The sequence below is a fragment of the Scardinius erythrophthalmus genome (assembly GCF_964197995.2).
Source record: "Scardinius erythrophthalmus genome assembly, chromosome: 21".
Taxonomy (NCBI): Eukaryota; Metazoa; Chordata; class Actinopteri; order Cypriniformes; family Leuciscidae; genus Scardinius; species Scardinius erythrophthalmus.
This window is the reverse complement of record NC_138241.1, coordinates 36,942,819-36,961,065: the sequence shown is the minus strand read 5'-3', so window position 1 is coordinate 36,961,065 and position 18,247 is coordinate 36,942,819. Positions and strand designations below refer to the sequence as shown.

Below are 18,247 nucleotides of genomic sequence, written 5' to 3'. Positions count from 1 at the left end.
GTGAAGGACTCTCCAATCACAGCACTTCAGACCTCATTTCCTCTCTGTAAGAGGCCGCAGGTCTGAGAGAATCATCACATCTATTATGATCTCAGTCGCTCACACTCTCATTCACTGCTAACAGACACACACACACACACACACACACACACACACACACACACACACACACACACACACACACACACACACATCAGCAGACGGAGGATCATATCAGAGATCAGAGGTGAAGAGAGACAGTCTGAGACTCACAGCTGAACCATGAAGATCAGAACCGGATACACGTATATGACCAATGAGAGCAACATTACACATCGTTTGTTCGGTTCATCAAGTGCATCACCTGAGAAACTGAAGAGTGGCTTAGAGAGTAATGCACAACTACACAGATGTGGGAGGCGCATAATGTCCAGTCAATATCACTAAATAAACAGGGTGATCAGAGAGACAGACGGGTCTCGTTTCATCCGGGCATAACCATAGACTGTAAAAAATATGAGCGTAGTGTGTGTGACGTCACCTGTAGTGTTTCTGAAGAACTTTTTTGAAGCCCAAAGTGGGCGGAGCCGGTCGTCGCCATTATGATTGCACGTCACTCCCGGATAAACGAAAATGGGCAGCGAGGCGGATTAGCTGAGGTGACGTGACGCTAACGCTAGCAGACAAACGGCTAGCAGCGACATCAGCGGCAATCCACCTGTCACTCAAGTGGCCATGCCCTTAATTATGCAGAACTTTAAGGCTTAATATAATTTAAACGGATGAGTTATAAAAATATTCACCCCCTCACAGTCGTCATGAAGAGCAACATTAGCTATATAGACCAAAACCACTTTTTGCACCAGACTGTAAACAAGTTTATTTCTGCTGTAAAGTAGGCCATTTTAACATGGGGGTCTATAGGATAGACTCTCTTTTGGAGCCGGTCTCTAGTGGCCAGTCGATGAACTGCAGTTTAAGGTTGCCGCTTGGTCATAACACTGAGAAAACGATCACTTTAGAGTTATTAGACACACATTTTAATGATCAGTCCTTTTCTAAAGCCTCTACAGATCTTGCGTTCGGACGCAGGGTGACAATAGTTGAGAAGTGTGTTAAAGCTGGAGTGTGTTGTTGTAGAACAGCCGTCCTGGAGCCGGAGCTCAGAGGGAGCAGGAACGAGTCCGAAAGGATGAAATAATCAGGCCATGATGACAAATGAGTCGAGGGATGCAGAGAGGAGTGTGTGAGGAGAGGACAACATTTCGGCAAAATTCGCAGTGTCCCAGATAAAACTGGAGCTCGTCTCGGCTTCACAAGCAACTGGTGACACACACACACACACACACACACACACACACACACACACACACACACACACACACACACACACACACACACACACACACACTCAAACACACACACACACACACACACACTCACACACATTTGACACCATCGACCACAACACTCTTTTAAATAGACTCGAACATTATGTTGGCATTAGTGGAATTGCACTAGCATGGTTTAAATCATACTTATCTGACCGTTATCAGTTTGTAGCAGTAAATGAAGAGATGTCTCATCGATCACAAGTTCAGTATGGCGTACCACAAGGCTCAGTACTAGGACCGCTGCTGTTCACTCTGTACATGCTACTCACACACACACACACACACACACACACACACACACACACACACCCACACACACACACTGTACATGCAACCATTAGGAGATATCATTAGGAAGCATGGCATTAGTTTTCACTGTTATGCCGATGATACGCCCCGACGAAACTTACCAATTCACAAAATTAACGGAATGCACAGCAGATATAAAAAATTGGATGACTAGTAATTTCCTACTACTAAATTCTGAAAAAACAGAGATTCTAATTATTGGACAAAAAACTCCTCACGTAATAACCTAGAATACTGTCTAACACTCGATGGCTGCTCTGTTAACTCTTCGTCGTCGGTTAGGAACCTGGGTGTGTGTGTGTGTGTGTGTGTGTGTGGGTGTGCTCTTTGATACCAATCTTTCATTTGAAAGTCACGTGTCTAGTATCTGTAAAACTGCATTTTTCCATCTTAAAAATATATCTAAATTACGCCATATGCTCTCATTGACATGCGTTCATGACCTCAAGGCTAGATTACTGTAATGCTCAACTGGGTGGTTGCCCTGCACGCTTAATAAACAAACTACAGCTGCACTAAATGGTTTAGCTCCGCAGTACTTGAGCGAGCTCTTAACGCATTATAGTCCTTCATGTCTATTGCAATCTCAAAATTCAGGCCAGTTGATAATACCTAGAATATCAAAATCGGCTGCTGGCGGTAGATCCTTCTCCTATTTAGCACCAAAACTCTGGAACAGTCTTCCTAACATTGTCCGGGAAGCAGACACACTCTGTCTAAAAACAAATCTCTTTAATCTGCCATACACAAAGAACATTATACATTTCTATTATTCAAATCAGTTAAATGATTATTAGGCTGCATAGATTAGGTCAGCCGGAACCGGGAACACTTCCCATAACACCTGATGTACTTGTTACATCATAAGAAGAATGGCGTCTACGCTAACGTTAGTCTTTCTGTTTATTCCGAGGTTTAATGTAGTCAGCCGGATCCAGATCAGTGATCTTTGTGATAATGCAACAAAGTTTGTTTATAGAAAAAAGTGCCAGTCCAGCTGAAGTAAGTTCAGTGATGTTCATTTTGTTGTAAAAAAGTTATTAATTTAGTTCATTTATATATATAGCCGCTGATGAAAACCGTGATGTCATCGTCCAGCTCAGTTCAGTTCTCATATAATGATGTCAATGCAGCAGATCAGTAATATTGTAGAATTTTAAATTAAATGTCCTTAACACTCCCTCTCAAACACACACACACACACACACACACACACACACACTAGCTTCATTCCTCTGTGGATTCCTCCTGAATGTGTCACGCACCAACGCCTCTCGGCTGGCCTTATTTCTCAAGGTGCTTAATGAGGAACGTCCCGAATGAACTTCACAAGTTTCTGGTCTGGGAACAGAGGAAAGTTCCAGCGGAGGAGAGACAGAGACGCTCGACAGGATCAGTGTTCGGTTTCTTCTTTTACAGACGAAAGTAAGTCATGCAGGTTGGAATGACAGAATGATCTATTTTGAGTGAACTGTCCCTTTAAGTAGCAGTTTATACAGTGTTTTTACTGTGCTAAAACACTCAGTCTCTCAATCTTACAAATATAGGTAAAATATATCCATCCATCCATCCTCCATTCATCCATCATCCATCCATCCATCCATCCTCCATTCATCCATCATCCATCCATCCTTCTACATCTCTCTCCATTCATCCATCCATCCATCCATCCCTCTCTCATCCATCCATCCATCCTTCTATATCTCTCTCCATCCATCCATCCATCCTCCATTCATCCATCATCCATTCATCCATCATTCATCCATCCATCCTCCATTCATCCATCATCCATCCATCCATCCATCCTCCATTCATCCATCATCCATCCATCCATCCATCCATCCATCCTCCATCCATCCATCCATCCATCCATCCATCCTCCATCCATCCATCCATCCTCCATTCATCCATCATCCATCCATCCATCCATCCATCCATCCATCCATCCATCCTCCATTCATCCATCCTCCATTCATCCATCATCCATCCATCCATTCATCCATCCATCCATCCATCCATCCATCCATCCTCCATTCATTCATCATCCGTCCATCCATCCATTCATCCATCCATCCATCCTCCATTCATCCATCCATCCTCCATTCATCCATCCATCCTCCATTCATTCATCATCCATCCATCCATCCATCATCCATCCATCCATCCATCCATCCTCCATCCATCCATCCATCCTCCATTCATCCATCATCCATCCATCCTCCATTCATCCATCCATCCTCCATCCATCATCCATCCATCCATCATCCATCCATCCATCCATCCTCCATCCATCCATCCATTCATCCTCCATCCATCCTCCATTCATCCATCCATCCATCCATCCATCCTCCATTCATCCATCCTCCATTCATCCATCCTCCATTCATTCATCATCCATCCATCCATTCATCCATCCATCCTCCATTCATTCATCATCCATCCATCCATTCATCCATCCATCCATCCATCCTCCATCCATCCATCCTCCATTCATTCATCATCCATCCATCCATCCATTCATCCATCCATCCATCCATCCTCCATTCATTCATCATCCATCCTCCATTCATCCATCATCCATCCATCCATCCATCCATCCATCCATCCATCCATCCATCCATCCATCCATCCTCCATTCATCCATCCTCCATTCATCCATCCATCCATCCATCCTCCATTCATCCATCCTCCATTCATTCATCATCCATCCATCCATCCTCCATTCATTCATCATCCATCCATCCATCCATCCTCCATTCATCCATCATCCATCCATATCCTCCATTCATCCATCCATCCTCCATTCATCCATCCATCCATCCATCCTCCATTCATTCATCATCCATCCTCCATTCATCCATCATCCATCCATCCTCCATTCATCCATCCATCCTCCATTCATTCATCATCCATCCATCCATTCATCCATCCATCCATCCATCCATCCATCCATCTATCCATCCTCCATTCATCCATCATCCATTCATCCATCATCCATCCATCCATCCATCCATCCATCCATCCTCCATCCATCCATCCATCAGGCCACCTGACCAGACAATTTTTATAAAATTCTGGAAGAAGTCTGCTCAAAGTGTATGGACTTTTTCAAATCGGAAGTTATCATGATAGAAGTTATCATCCTCGAAAGATGGACCTTTCCGGCTATAAGGTGTTAATGATTTTTTGTCGCTCATTTAGTTTACATGAGCTTATCAAAGAACCAACGCGTGTCTGTTCTTCCACTTGTTCTAGTGTCAGAAAAGTCTAGGATAGCAGAAAGTGGGGTAATTAATTATGGATTGAGTGATCATTCAGTTTTCTGTACTCGAAAGATAAAGAAAGCAGTGCTCAATAGTCATAGCTCTGTAGGAGTCAGGTCGCTGAAGAGGTATGCAATTTAGAAATTAAAAAACTGTTCTGCTGTGTTGCAATGTAATGATGCTGATAAAGCATGGTGCTCTTTTAAATGTACGTTTTTAGAAGTTGTAGACAAGTTAGCCCCATTTAAAATAGTAAGAGTTAAACAGAGGACAGAACCCTGGATAAATGATGACATTCTCGAGGCAATTAGGATGAGAAATAAGAAGTATGACACATTCAAGAGAAACAAGAGTAAAAAAAGGTGAGAAATGAAGTGAGCAGATTAGTGGTCAATGCTAAAAAGACCTCTTTTAATGAGAAAATTGTGGAATATAGAAATGATTCAAGTCAGTTATTGAAGTCCCTCAAGCAGCTCGACTACAGTAACAGGCTGAAAACAAAAACTACTTGCATAACTCTTGATTTGGGGAATAATGTCACAGCAGAAAAGGTGACAGGGATAGTTTTAACAACTACTTCTCATCAGTCGCTAGTAAACTGGTGGAATAAATACCTGTCCAGTACGGTGAAGGTCACATCTTTGACTTTTATTCTCAGGTTAGGGGTCAAGAGGTCTAAGCAGAAGACTTCTCTATTGAAAAGGTGTCAGAGGAAGTCGTACTTGAGAAGCTTAAAACCCTAAATAGCTCCAAACAATATTCCATCTAGATTCTGAAGAGATGCTGCTGAGGTTATCACCCATCACCCATATCATAAACATGTCTAATGAGCAAGGACATTTCCCCAATGATTTCAAGCTTGCCAGAGTGATTCCACTTCACAAGAAAGGGAGTAAATTAGACCATGGAAACTATAGACCTGTTTCTATTCTGTGTAATCAGTCAAAGATAATTGAAAAGATTATTTTTGTACAGAGTGACTAAGGGTGTTTTCACACCTGCCTCATTTAGTTCGGTTGAATCGCACTAGAGTTCGTTTTCCCCAATGGTGCGGTTCGTTTGGGCAGGTGTGAATGCGGCAATCGCACTCGGGTGCGCACCAAAAGCGGACCAAACAAGCGTACCGAGACCTGCTCGAAGAGGTGGTCTCGGTACGAGCAGGTCTCGGTACGCTTTGAAACGAACTCTGGAGCGGTTCGTTTGTGGTGAGAACGTGATCCGACCTCGAACAGAACCAACTGCCAAAGAAATGCGCATTTTTGGACTAAACCAATTGCCGTAGTCAGCTGCGCTGTGATTAAGGGATGAGGAGAAATGTTTGTTGACAGTTTGCACTCGCGGACAAACTTGGATTTGTGAGGAGGTGCGGAGCCTGATAGAAATTATTAACAGCCGCATCCTCACTTCATTCTCAAATATTATTGTTTGTCTAAAGTGGTGTAAAATATAATAACATATTACCAAGGATACAATCAGCCCACGCAGTCGTCTCTCCATAGTAAACAGTGGCGTGTTATGCACGCGTCGACTCCTCCTGAAATGACTCGTCGCGTGCATTGAATAAAATGCATTTTTTTAAGCCGCATCCTCGCTTTGGACAAACTATATAATAGCCTAAACTAGGGATACAATCAGCCCACGCAGTCGTCTCTCCATAGTAAAAAGTGGCGTGTTGTCTGCCGGATTTTCCTCCTCTTTGTTTAATTCCTGGGAGTTCTGTTGGAATTTTCCCGCACGTTAATTCTGACAATCGAAGTGCAGTTATGAAAATACGTTCAAGACCCATCTGGCCAACGAGTGATGTGGATGTTGTCACATGACTGCATTTTGGTTCGTTTCATAAACTGATCCGGACCAGAGCGATAAGTGTGGTGTGAAAAGAAACCAAAACGCCTGAAAAATGCTACAAAGTATAATTTTTCTCCCTTGGTCCGGACCAAATGAACCGAACTACAGATGTGAAAGCACCCTAATATTTAGCATCACACAATCTACTCTATGAGTTCCAATCTGGCTTTCGTAAATCACATTCCCCTGACACCTGTTTATTGCATCTAACGGACCACGATAAAGGTCATTGTTGTGGAATGGTCATGTTAGGCCTGCAGAAGGGCTTTGATACCGTTGACCATGGTATTCTGGTACGCAAATTAAAAGCCATTGGTTTTAATGACTTAGCAGTCAGATGGGTGATATCTGAAGGATAGGAAGCAGAAGGTGGACACTGGAGGAACAATGTACAGAATGTGGGTTCCTCAAGGGACTGTCTTGGGTCCACTTTTTTTCCTTCTAAATATAAATGACCTTAAGTCTGTGGGCCCTATCTTGCACCCAGCGCAATTAACTTTGTACACCGACGCATGTATCATTCCTATTTTGCACCCGCGCAAAGCGCGCTTTTCCCTCCACAGAAGCACGTCGCTAAACTAGGGAATGAACTTGCGCTCCCTGGGCGGTTCAGCGCAAAAAAGGAGGCGTGTTCCGGCGCAAACGTTCCTTCATGCTATTTTGCAGGTTTAGAAAACAATTGCGCCACTAACCAGGAAAAAATAGTTTAAAGTCAGTGGCGCGTTGCGCATGTTATTCATATGCTATTTTAAGGGCGCATGCTTGGCCATAATCAATGTAGCGTGTGCACAACGCGCATACACTTTGATTCTCTCATCTACACAGAAGCAGCAGTTTTCATTTTTGCAAATCATACATTATTACGATAGATAGATAGACAGATAGACAGATAGATAGATAGATAGATAGATAGATAGATAGATAGACAATTTATTATAAAAGCATACATCTAGCTTACACATTTACCCAAATTATCATATGCCTTTTTAACCGAAGTTAATTTGGGTTTCTACATCCCCAACGTCCCTGACGAGAGCGTTGCTCTCCTCGGCTGTGAACCGCTCCTGGCGCGCGCCTGGCAAATCCGCCGTTACAATAGGAATCCGCTTTAGAAAAAGCGCGTCTGCTCTTAAAGGGAATGTGAGATGACGCTCTGATTGGTTTATTTCACGTTACGCCCAAACCACACCTATGAGTAATGAAGCTACTTCAGACCAACCCATTTTAGATTTGCGCCTGGCGCAAGAGTCATTTATCCCGCCGGGAAAATAGCAACAGCGCCAAGACCCGCCCACAAAGTTACTTGCGCTTTGCGCTTTGACACTTGCATTTCAGATCGTTAAAATAGGGCCCTGTATGTTCATGTGAACTTTTTTTTATATGCAGATGATTCTGCGTTATTGGTTTCACATAAAGATAAGAACATAGCTGAAAGAACACTCAGGAGGATTTCAGACAATCGCTATCGCTTCACTTCGGGAAAACGGAAGCCATATTTGGGTCAAAAATAAAACTGAAAAGATCGCCTGGTTTTAAGGCTTTAGTTCGGATATAATGAGATTAGTGAAAAATTACCCATATATATATAGCACCTTTTTTATTTTATACTTTTTTCTAGTTTTTTTTGTTATTGTAATATTGTATTGTGTATTTTCTTTAATTCCTTGTTTCTGTGTATAATGCTTTGGAAATATTGAATGTAAACACAATCCATAAGATTGAAATTCCAATATGAGCCGCACAGCTGGTTTGAGGATCGGATGAGAAATGTGTGTGTTCTTCTGCTCTGATCGTGATCAAGGGACAGCAACGACTGAGACATCAGCGAGATGTGTGTGTCAGTGAGACGAGTGTTTGTGCTTTACGGATGGTGTGTGTTGTGTGTGTGTGTGTGTGTGTGTGTGTGTGTGTGTGTGTGTGTGTGTGTGACGGAGCTGTTTTCTGCCGTGACTCAGAGCTGGTAAACGGATACAGTAATTACAATTTTCTGCATACTTGACATTTTAAAGGCTTAAAAGAGTGGAGGAGGAAGCCCTCTTTATTCCCGACAGCAGAAGATCCTTTGACTCACAGAGACGAGGCTGTTCAAAGCTCAGTGTGTGTGTGTGTGTGTGTGTGTGTGTGTGTGTGTGTGTGTGTGTGAGACGCATGAAAGAGAAAATCCTGTCTGCTTCAACTAAATAATTATATATAGACACCGTGTTCAGATGGAGTCGTCAATGTCGAACCGCCCTTCCCTTCTTCACATGACTTACAGAAGCATTGCTATCCTTCAAAGAACACACACACACACACTCTCACACACTCACACACACTCACAATAGCATCGCTGTCCTTCAAAGAACACAAACTCTGACACACTTACTTACACACACACACTCTTTCCCTCACACAAAGAACTCTCACACACACATTTATCTAGCTATCTAAAGGAGGACAGAACATTTATTGTTCTTATATAAAGCTTATTTTTTATATATATTCTAAAGAAAATGTGTGCAATAATGCCATAATGCAGAAACGCTGCAGGACAAACTCAACTTTAGTGCTTCAACACTGCTAGACGTTTATAATACCAGCACTAGACTGACTTAGTAAACACTACAGGTTATTACAGGCTAGCTAGTGAAAATCCAGCTTTTAATGTTGTTTATGTGTCTATGTGGTGTTTTTAATATGCTTTACCATGTGTAAATTCATAAGTCGACAGCATTGCTGAGTATTTCCTCCTTAAAACTGCAGTGAACCAAAGACGGTCTCAAAAACACGCTTTGAAATCGCTGGTGTTTCTGACGTCACAAACTACCTTGTAACCAATCAGATCAACGTGTGATCGCCAACCAGTGGATCTCTGAGCTGAGTGAGTGAGTGGAGGCGGGGCTCAATTGCATATTCATAGAACCGCACATACTAAATAAGGCAAGGGTGTCGAGTTACATTCAAGATATTTTAAGACATGAAGAATTTTTTTAAAGGAACATTTTGGTGATCAAAGATGAGTTTTAATGAATGAAATTATTGACAACGGGGATTTTAAGATAAAGTCTAAGAATGCAATTCTTGAAAAATTCTTAAGATGTAACAGAATCTCTTATCTCTCTCTCTCTCTCTCTCTCTCTCTCTCTCTCTCTCTCAGGAACAGAAAGAAGGCAGATGCTTTCGCTTGACCTGCCGTCTGAGTTCTTCTCTGATGAAGTTTCTCTGATGAAGTTTCTCCACACGTTCTGGTTTCTGACACACACATCTGCCGGGATCCAGACCGCTGATGTTTCCACACATATGGATGAACAATAAATGACAGGTAATATTTATAAACGGCTGACGACTCCATCATGAGCGGAGAGAGGAGGAAGAAGAGCCATTGTCTAACAGATGGAAACATGAAGCACTGTCATGATGAAGCGTGGGAGAGAGAGCCAGCGCTGTAATACACACGAGACAGAGACACACTGTGTGTGTAGTTCACATGTGTTGAGTCTTTCCTTCTCCGTCGTTCCGTAAGGCTTTTCTTTAGACTGCCGATCAGGAGTCATTCAAAGAGGTTTGTCTCCTCCAGGTATGTTCCTAGTTGGAAATTCCTAGTCGGAAATTGGACATGAATGCCTTCTCAAATCACATTTCCCACTGGGAAGTTCAGGGATGATTGACACCGGGAATGAACAATTATCTGGTAAAGCATTCTCGCGCTCGGATGAGACTCTTCCTGAAAATCATCTCTACCAGAGTTTCCATTTATACAGATGCTTTTATCCAAAGCGACTAACACTGCATGCACTTCATCAGTTCACGCATTGCCTGGGAATCAAACCCGTGACCTTGGCGTTGCGAGCGCCTGGATCTACATGATCTACAATTACTGACAGAAACTGATCACAAAGTCACTCGTTTTACACTATCCTCTCTGCATTTTCTGTACAATGTCCACAAACAGAAAGTGTTGTTACATTGAGTTCATACCGAGGCTAGTTTCACTAGATAATGTCTGAGAATGTTCCTAAGTGCAATCCTTCTCTAATATAATACAATATAATTATTATAATATAATACAATACATAATAAAATACAATACAATTTTGAATTTATAACTTGCAATTCTGACTTTTTTCTCACAATTCGGACTTTAGATATAAACTCAGAACTGTAAGATAAAGAAAGAAAAATTGTGAGATAAAAACGTGCAATTACGTTCTTATTTTCTATTGCGTGGTGGAAACAAGCTTCCATAACAACCATTTGCAGAGACCGCTGTGTCAAATTTTAAATTCATATTTTCCAAGCCACTCTATTATTGTAATATAATCTATTTCAGATAAACGCCATATAAAACATACAACCAGAACGAGTGCTGTCCATCAGTCAGACAGCGCTGAGATGTGAACGTACAGACGGAGGTGACCGAGACGAGAGATGAAGTTTAATCGATAAAAATCAGATCATACTCCGCATCTTCATATTTTCCCCATGAACACTCACCGGTAATATATAAAGATGAGGCCTGTACTACTGAGAGCACATTAACACACACATTATCATTAAATAAAGCATGAAACACACACACACACACACTGGATTAGATTAGGTACAGAGTCACAGAAGGACAGGAAGTGATGAAGCGTTTCTATGGAAACAGCCTTAAAGACGACCTGACCGTGTAAAGAGGAAGACGATAATGATGATGCTCTTCTTCAGTTACACAACTACACACTCGCACAAATCTCCGATCCTGTGACGTCGAACAGTCAGGTGTGTTGGATTACGCGGATGATCTTATTTCAGGTTGAACTGCCACATTAAACAGATTAAGAGGATTTATGCAGCATATTTCATTCATTTCTTTCCCTGAGGTCACAAATATAATCAGGAAAGATGTCTATTTGCTGGAGTTCGGCAGTAATCGCATCTATCCTACTTCAGCTGCACACATATATTAAGAAAAACTAAGATTTAAGGCAAGACACTGCAGACAAACCCTGTTTTTTTTAAGACTAGTGGAAATAAAACATCCAAAATACACATTAAAGTGCTTATTTTACTGAACTTGTAATCAATCAACTAGGGAAATATGGTGATGTTTATTATAGTGCTGGGCAACGATTAATCGCATCCAAAATAAAAGTTTGTGTTTACGTAATATATGTGTGTGTACTGTGTACAATTATTTTATATATATAAATACACACACATGCATTGAAGAATATATTAAGAAATATTTTTTATATATTTAAGAAATATTTGCATGTATATACTGTGTGTATATATATATACATAATTTATATTATATATAAATAAAACACTTTTTTCTTAAATATTTACATGCATGTGTGTGTATTTATATATACAAAATAATTGTACATAGCACACAAAGGAATCAGAGGAATCAGAGGATAGTCACCAGAGGTTCACTAAAAACACATGTTCAATCTCCTGCAGGATCTCCAGCTCTCTGAAGACGTTCCGGACCTCGTCGCGCTCGATGCACTGCTGCTTGTTCATGTACTTCATGGCGTACATCTTCTCTGTGTCCCGCTTCTGCACGATGCACACCTGCACACACACACACACACACACACACACACAATGAGAGTTACCAAGACACAATGGCTCAGGCCGCATTAATGACATCAACATACATCATTATAGACTCGCGTCTAATATTAATAACCCGTTCGCTTCAACCGGCACAAAATGCCACGGGTCAGAGATCCTTCACGAACACAGAATCTGCATTAAAAGCTCATTAAAGGATAATCAAGAGTGTGTGTGATGTGAGACAGGGATAAAGGTCAAAACACAGTATGGACTGGAGCAGCACATAATGAAAACACTGCGTATTTCACTACAGAGTTCATTTTACTGGAAATTCTGAGACATACATATTTATATATTATATAATATGTGATAAATAAAAAATCAATTTTTCTCAAAATTTGTTCTGAGCTCATATGAGTAGATATCAAATAAATGAATCGATCTCAATCAGGGCAAAAGCAACTGAGTCATTGAATCATTCATTTAAAGAGCCGGTCGGTCTGTACAGCATCCGTATTCATTGAGGAACAAAACAAACGAGTCAGTGAATCATTCATTCAACAGATTTGTTTCAAAAACATGGACTCACTCAGGGGGAAAAACCAAGTGAGTCAGAATCACACACTCAACCGATTCGTTCAGGAGAGTCACGTTTCGTTCAAAAGATTCATTCACTAACAAAACAAATGAGTCATTCATGGAGACCGATTCGATACAATCAGTCATTGGATTGATTGAACAACTCTTTATTTTGCTAAGTTTCATTCAGGCGTTCAGGTAAACTGAAACGAGCCACAGTGCCACTTCTAGAAACTGCTCTGATTCTGTCAAAGAGTCCAGAGGCGACAATCCAGTCATTTCTCTGTCTGATTGAAACAAGCAAACAAAATAATCCAGTTGAAATGGCCTTTAGAGCGTCTCATCGAAATGTTGTTTTCCTTAAGTGTAGAAAAGCCTTTGAGCTCTCATAGTGTTTCGCCCACAGATCCGGATGGAAGCGTTCCTTAATTACATCCACTTTGACCCAGCGGTTCACGGAAGACTGAAACCTCCAATCCGAACCTGCCCGCGGGCGCCGATCACTCAGATAACCAGAACAAATATCAGTGAGGAGAGCAGACGGCGAACTCAGATCTAATCACCCGCTCCAAAACAACACAAACCCAACAGAAAATAAGACGCTTCAGTTTAAAGTGCTTATAAAGTGCAAAAAATGATGTTTTTCCTCAGTGTTTCTGTCTCGTTTTTCAGCACAAATATCAAAACATTCTTGAATCAAGATACATTTACTGGAGAAGAAGCAAAATGACTGAAGATATTAAGTCTTGTTTACTGAAACATTTTTCAAAATGAAGTGAGTTTAATCTTAAAACAAGAACAAATATCTATGGCACGCCGTTTTAACTTTTATTCATTTCCAGGATATGAATTCTTGATATCAACAATTAAATTTTCACTAGTTCAAATTACAGTTACTGATATCAGGAATTAGATTTATACTAGTAAAAATGTGAATTCCTGATATCAAGAATTACGTGGTTACTAGTAAAAAATTCTAGATATCAACAGTTTAATTGCTACTAGTAAAAAATGTTAATTTTTGATATCTGAAAATGTATTTCTGATATCAATATAATTTCAGATATCTAAAATGGCTTTCTTACTAGTAACAAGTACATTCATGATATCAGAAATGAACATTGTCACTAGTGAAAATGGAATTATTGATATCATAAATGAACATTGTTACTATAGTAGCAATTCAATTGTTGATATCAAGAATAGACATTTCAACTAGTGACAATTGAATTCTTGATATCAAAAATAAAGGTTTTTACTAGTAAGAACTGTATTTCTGAGTAAGAAATCAATTCTTGATATCAACAATTGAATTTGAATGGCAGCCTATGGTGACATTTCACTAGTGAAAATACAATTACAGGTATCAAGAATTATAGTTTTTACTAGTTGAAATTCAATTCTTGATATCAATAATGAGCATTTTAATTAGTAAAAATGTAATTGTTGATATCAAGAATTATCATTGTTACTAGTGGAAATGTAATTTCTGATATCAAAAATTGCCATTGTTATTAGCATAAATCTAATTCCTGATATCAGTAACTAGAATTTGAACAAGTGAAAATTGAATTGTTGATATCAAGAATTCATATCCTGGAAATGAATAAAAGTTAAAACGGTGTGCCATACATACCTGCCAATGGAGTCAGAAAAATAAACCTAATTCAAAGGGAAATATTTGTTCTTGTTTTAAGACTAAACTCATTATTGCTTCTCCAGTAAATGTATTTTGATTCGAGAATGTCTAGATATTCACACTGGAGGGAAGAAGGGCATGTTCTAGTGTAATGCATCACATCAGTAACTCTCACTGAAAATATCACTTTGTCACAGAGCTGTTCTTTAACAATCTAATAAAGTTCACACTTATCTCTTATTCCAAACATTAATAAAGCGCATTAAACTCCCGCTGGCTGCTTTTCACGGTTTAATATTCATAAGGAACACCTGTGATTGTGCTTCAACACGCATTAAACAGGCTGTTAAAGGTCAGCCGCTGGCTGTGCCGAAAGACTGTGTCATGCTGGAGTTTCAGTGGAGAGTTTGGCTCCGGGAAACATCATAATGTCGGCTGTCGTCATCCGAGCGGATCGAGCCTCAACCGAGTCGCGCTGTGAGAGTGAGATAACCCGGGAGAGACCCGTATAAACCCACATCTCACTCGGATCATTCACCACATCATCGTTCTGTTTGCATGTTCGCAGAAACCCTGAGCTTCTGGCTAGACGCTGGTGAATCAGTGTTGAGCGTCCTGATGAGAAATCCTGCAGAGAACATCAACACGTGTGTGAATCACACAGTCACTGTGTGTGTGTGTGACGTGTACATGTACAGTAGAGGCCAAAAGTGACGTCCGGTCTATGAGGATTGACATCTTCACCCTCTGAATGCGTTTCAGATTTTGTATTCATACTGTGTAGTTGCGAGTCGATTGTTTTATTTGTGAAATGATGAACACATGCAAAAACAAGAGAGAACCAACCAAACATTAATAACTGATTATGCTGTAATCAATGCATATTTTTTGATGCATTTTTTGTGCATATAGTAAAATAAAACCTGTAGCTTGTCATGTAGTAAATACCTTAACCAAGTTTAGTGTTTCTCTCATCTTTAAAATACTATATAATACTGTATATTATGATGGCTTAGTCAAACTTGTATCTCCTCCACTACTGTACACTAATGGTTAAACGTTTGGAATAATTAAGATTTCATAATGGTTTTGAAGTCTCTTCTGCTCCCCAAGGCTGCATTTAAAACGTGAAATATTATTCTGCTTCAAAACAGCTGTTTTCTATGTCAATATATTGTAAAATTTCATTTATTTCTTCATTTTCAGCAGCCATCACTTCAGTTCAACAACGCTTAGTTACAAATCCAAGAAGCACATAAAGAGAGAAACTTCATTCCAGAGTTTCTGTCGCTCAGATCTTTGAAGCTGCCCTCGTCGTCTCCACTAAAGAGTTTGATGAGCGTTTATAGGGAGCATAACCTCCATCTTTATTCTCCTTCCCTGCAGCTTCTTCCAGTGAGAAACAGACAGATACAGAGAGAAAGAGTGAGAAAAGACGGGGACAGAAGCACAAAGAGTCTTTTCTCTCACAGTGACGGATGTAAACCCCGGCGTTTATGGATCGGACTCATGAAAGCTACACCTCACATTGTCCACACCACTGCTGAAATGACACCTCATTAAATGAATCACCGCAGCCTCTGCCAAAACCATCAAATTAAATGCGATATGCTTCCTTTCTTTTTGGGCAACCGTTCTTGTAATTATGTAATTTTGGTGGAGACCATGGTAACCATGGTTACCATTTTTGGTAAGAATCCTAATGAGGAAAACTGACTTCTCTTTCCTAGACACCGATGTCAATCTTTATAAAGCAACATTTAATTAGCAACAGAATATCTCAGCGCCTCTTCGCCATGATCACTATGACGACACACGATGATGATCACGGCTGTAGACTTACTGAAAGAGACAGTGGATAATTCATCTCAGACCTTGAAAGTAAATGAAAGGAAACAAGAATGTTCAAATTGTGAACAGTGAATTGTGAAGTGTATTCTATGACAAAGATTGTTTCAGGCACTCAGTATGTATCTTTAATAATGTTAAAATGGTGTAATATTTATGAATTTGATTATGCGCAGATCTGTTTAGGAGCGAGTGCAGAGACTCCGCCCACACGCTCTTCTGATTGGCTGTGATTTGAGTCTGATCTGCAGTGCATTTGCAGGAAGTCTCCGCCCACACGCTCTTCTGATTGGCTGTGATTTGAGACTGATTTGCAGTGCATTTGCAGAGAGACTCCGCCCACACACTCTTCTGATTGGCTGTGATTTGAGACTGATTTGCAGTGCATTTGCAGGGAGACTCCGCCCACACACTCTTCTGATTGGCTGTGATTTGAGACTGATATGCAGTGCATTTGCAGGGAGACTCCGCCCACACACTCTTCTGATTGGCTGTGATTTGAGACTGATTTGCAGTGCATTTGCAGGGAGACTCCGCCCACACACTCTTCTGATTGGCTGTGATTTGAGATTGATTTGCAGTGCATTTGCAGGGAGACTCCGCCCATTCACTCTTCTGATTCTGATTTGAGATTGATTTTGGAGCGCAGCAGGTTTTCATTAATTTAGCCACCATTTAGTGGCTAAATTAATGAAATATAAATCTGTTTCCAAACAGCACAGCAGTAAGACTTTATGAACTTCTTTGCTTGCAAGATTGATTTATATAAATTGTTTAATATAAAAAATTATAACAAATAATTATAACCGTCAACTACAGTATTGCATCATTGAAGTCTCCCAGAGGAAAAAAATTAATTTATTCATTACTATATGAGAAGAAGAATTGTCTAAACTCATTAAATCATCTAAATCAACAACCTGTACTGTATGTTAGACCCTATACCGACTAAGCTACTGAAAGAGATGCTCCCAGAGGTCATAGATCCTCTTCTTAATATCATTAATTCGTCTTTGTCTCTAGGATACGTACCAAAAACTTTAAGCTGGCTATGATTAAACCGCTTGTTAAAAAAACGCAACTTGATCCTACAGAATTAGTCAATTACAGGCCGATCTCGAATCTACCTTTTCTGTCAAAGATATTAGAAAAGGCGGTATCCTCACAACTGTGTTCCTTTTTAGAAAGAAATGATATCTGAGGATCTCCAGTCCGGATTTAGACCGTACCATAGTACTATCTATTAGTGTTACTCGATTTTAGTGCTGCATTTGACACCATCGACCACAACATTCTTTTAAATAGACTCGAAAACTATGTTGGCATTAGTGGAAATGCACTAGCATGGTTTAAATCACACTTATCTGACCGTTATCAGTTTGTAGCAGTAAATGAAGAGATGTCTCATCGATCACAAGTTCAGTATGGCGTACCACAAGGCTCAGTACTAGGACCGTAATCCTAATTCTAAAAACTAAAGGAAATATGAAGGACGCAAGACTACTCTATAGGTACTCAAGATTAACATGAGACTGGCAGAAACTGTGCGTGTTATGTACCCTTTAAAACTCTGAAAAATCTTTGTTTTTACAGTGTAGATGAATGATCCTTGTCACTTTCTCATGAGAACACACAGCTTTCTCTACTCATAAAGCGTGTCAGGTATAAGATGCAGTGTTTTATGTAACTCTGCATAATGCGCCGTCGCGTTATGAATGCGGAGACGCTGGGGTTTGCAGAGTGTCTTTACTTTTTAAGCTTCTTCTATTCCCATGACTCTGATATATTTAGCTGCTCTATCCATTGTTGTCACAAAGCTTGTGGTAGGCCTGACCCAGCCGAGAGTGTTCTGTTCAATC

General features: G+C 40.3%; 1 protein-coding gene across 1 annotated transcript in view; it reads right to left on the bottom strand.

Annotated features, from left to right (window-relative positions):
* stk32c (serine/threonine kinase 32C) overlaps positions 1-18,247 on the bottom strand; it is a 95,569-nt gene that overhangs the window by 17,615 nt on the left and 59,707 nt on the right. The window contains exon 3 of the mRNA XM_081350504.1: positions 12,186-12,337. Coding sequence (XP_081206630.1) covers positions 12,186-12,337 — 152 coding nt within the window. The remainder of the gene's footprint in view (positions 1-12,185; positions 12,338-18,247) is intronic.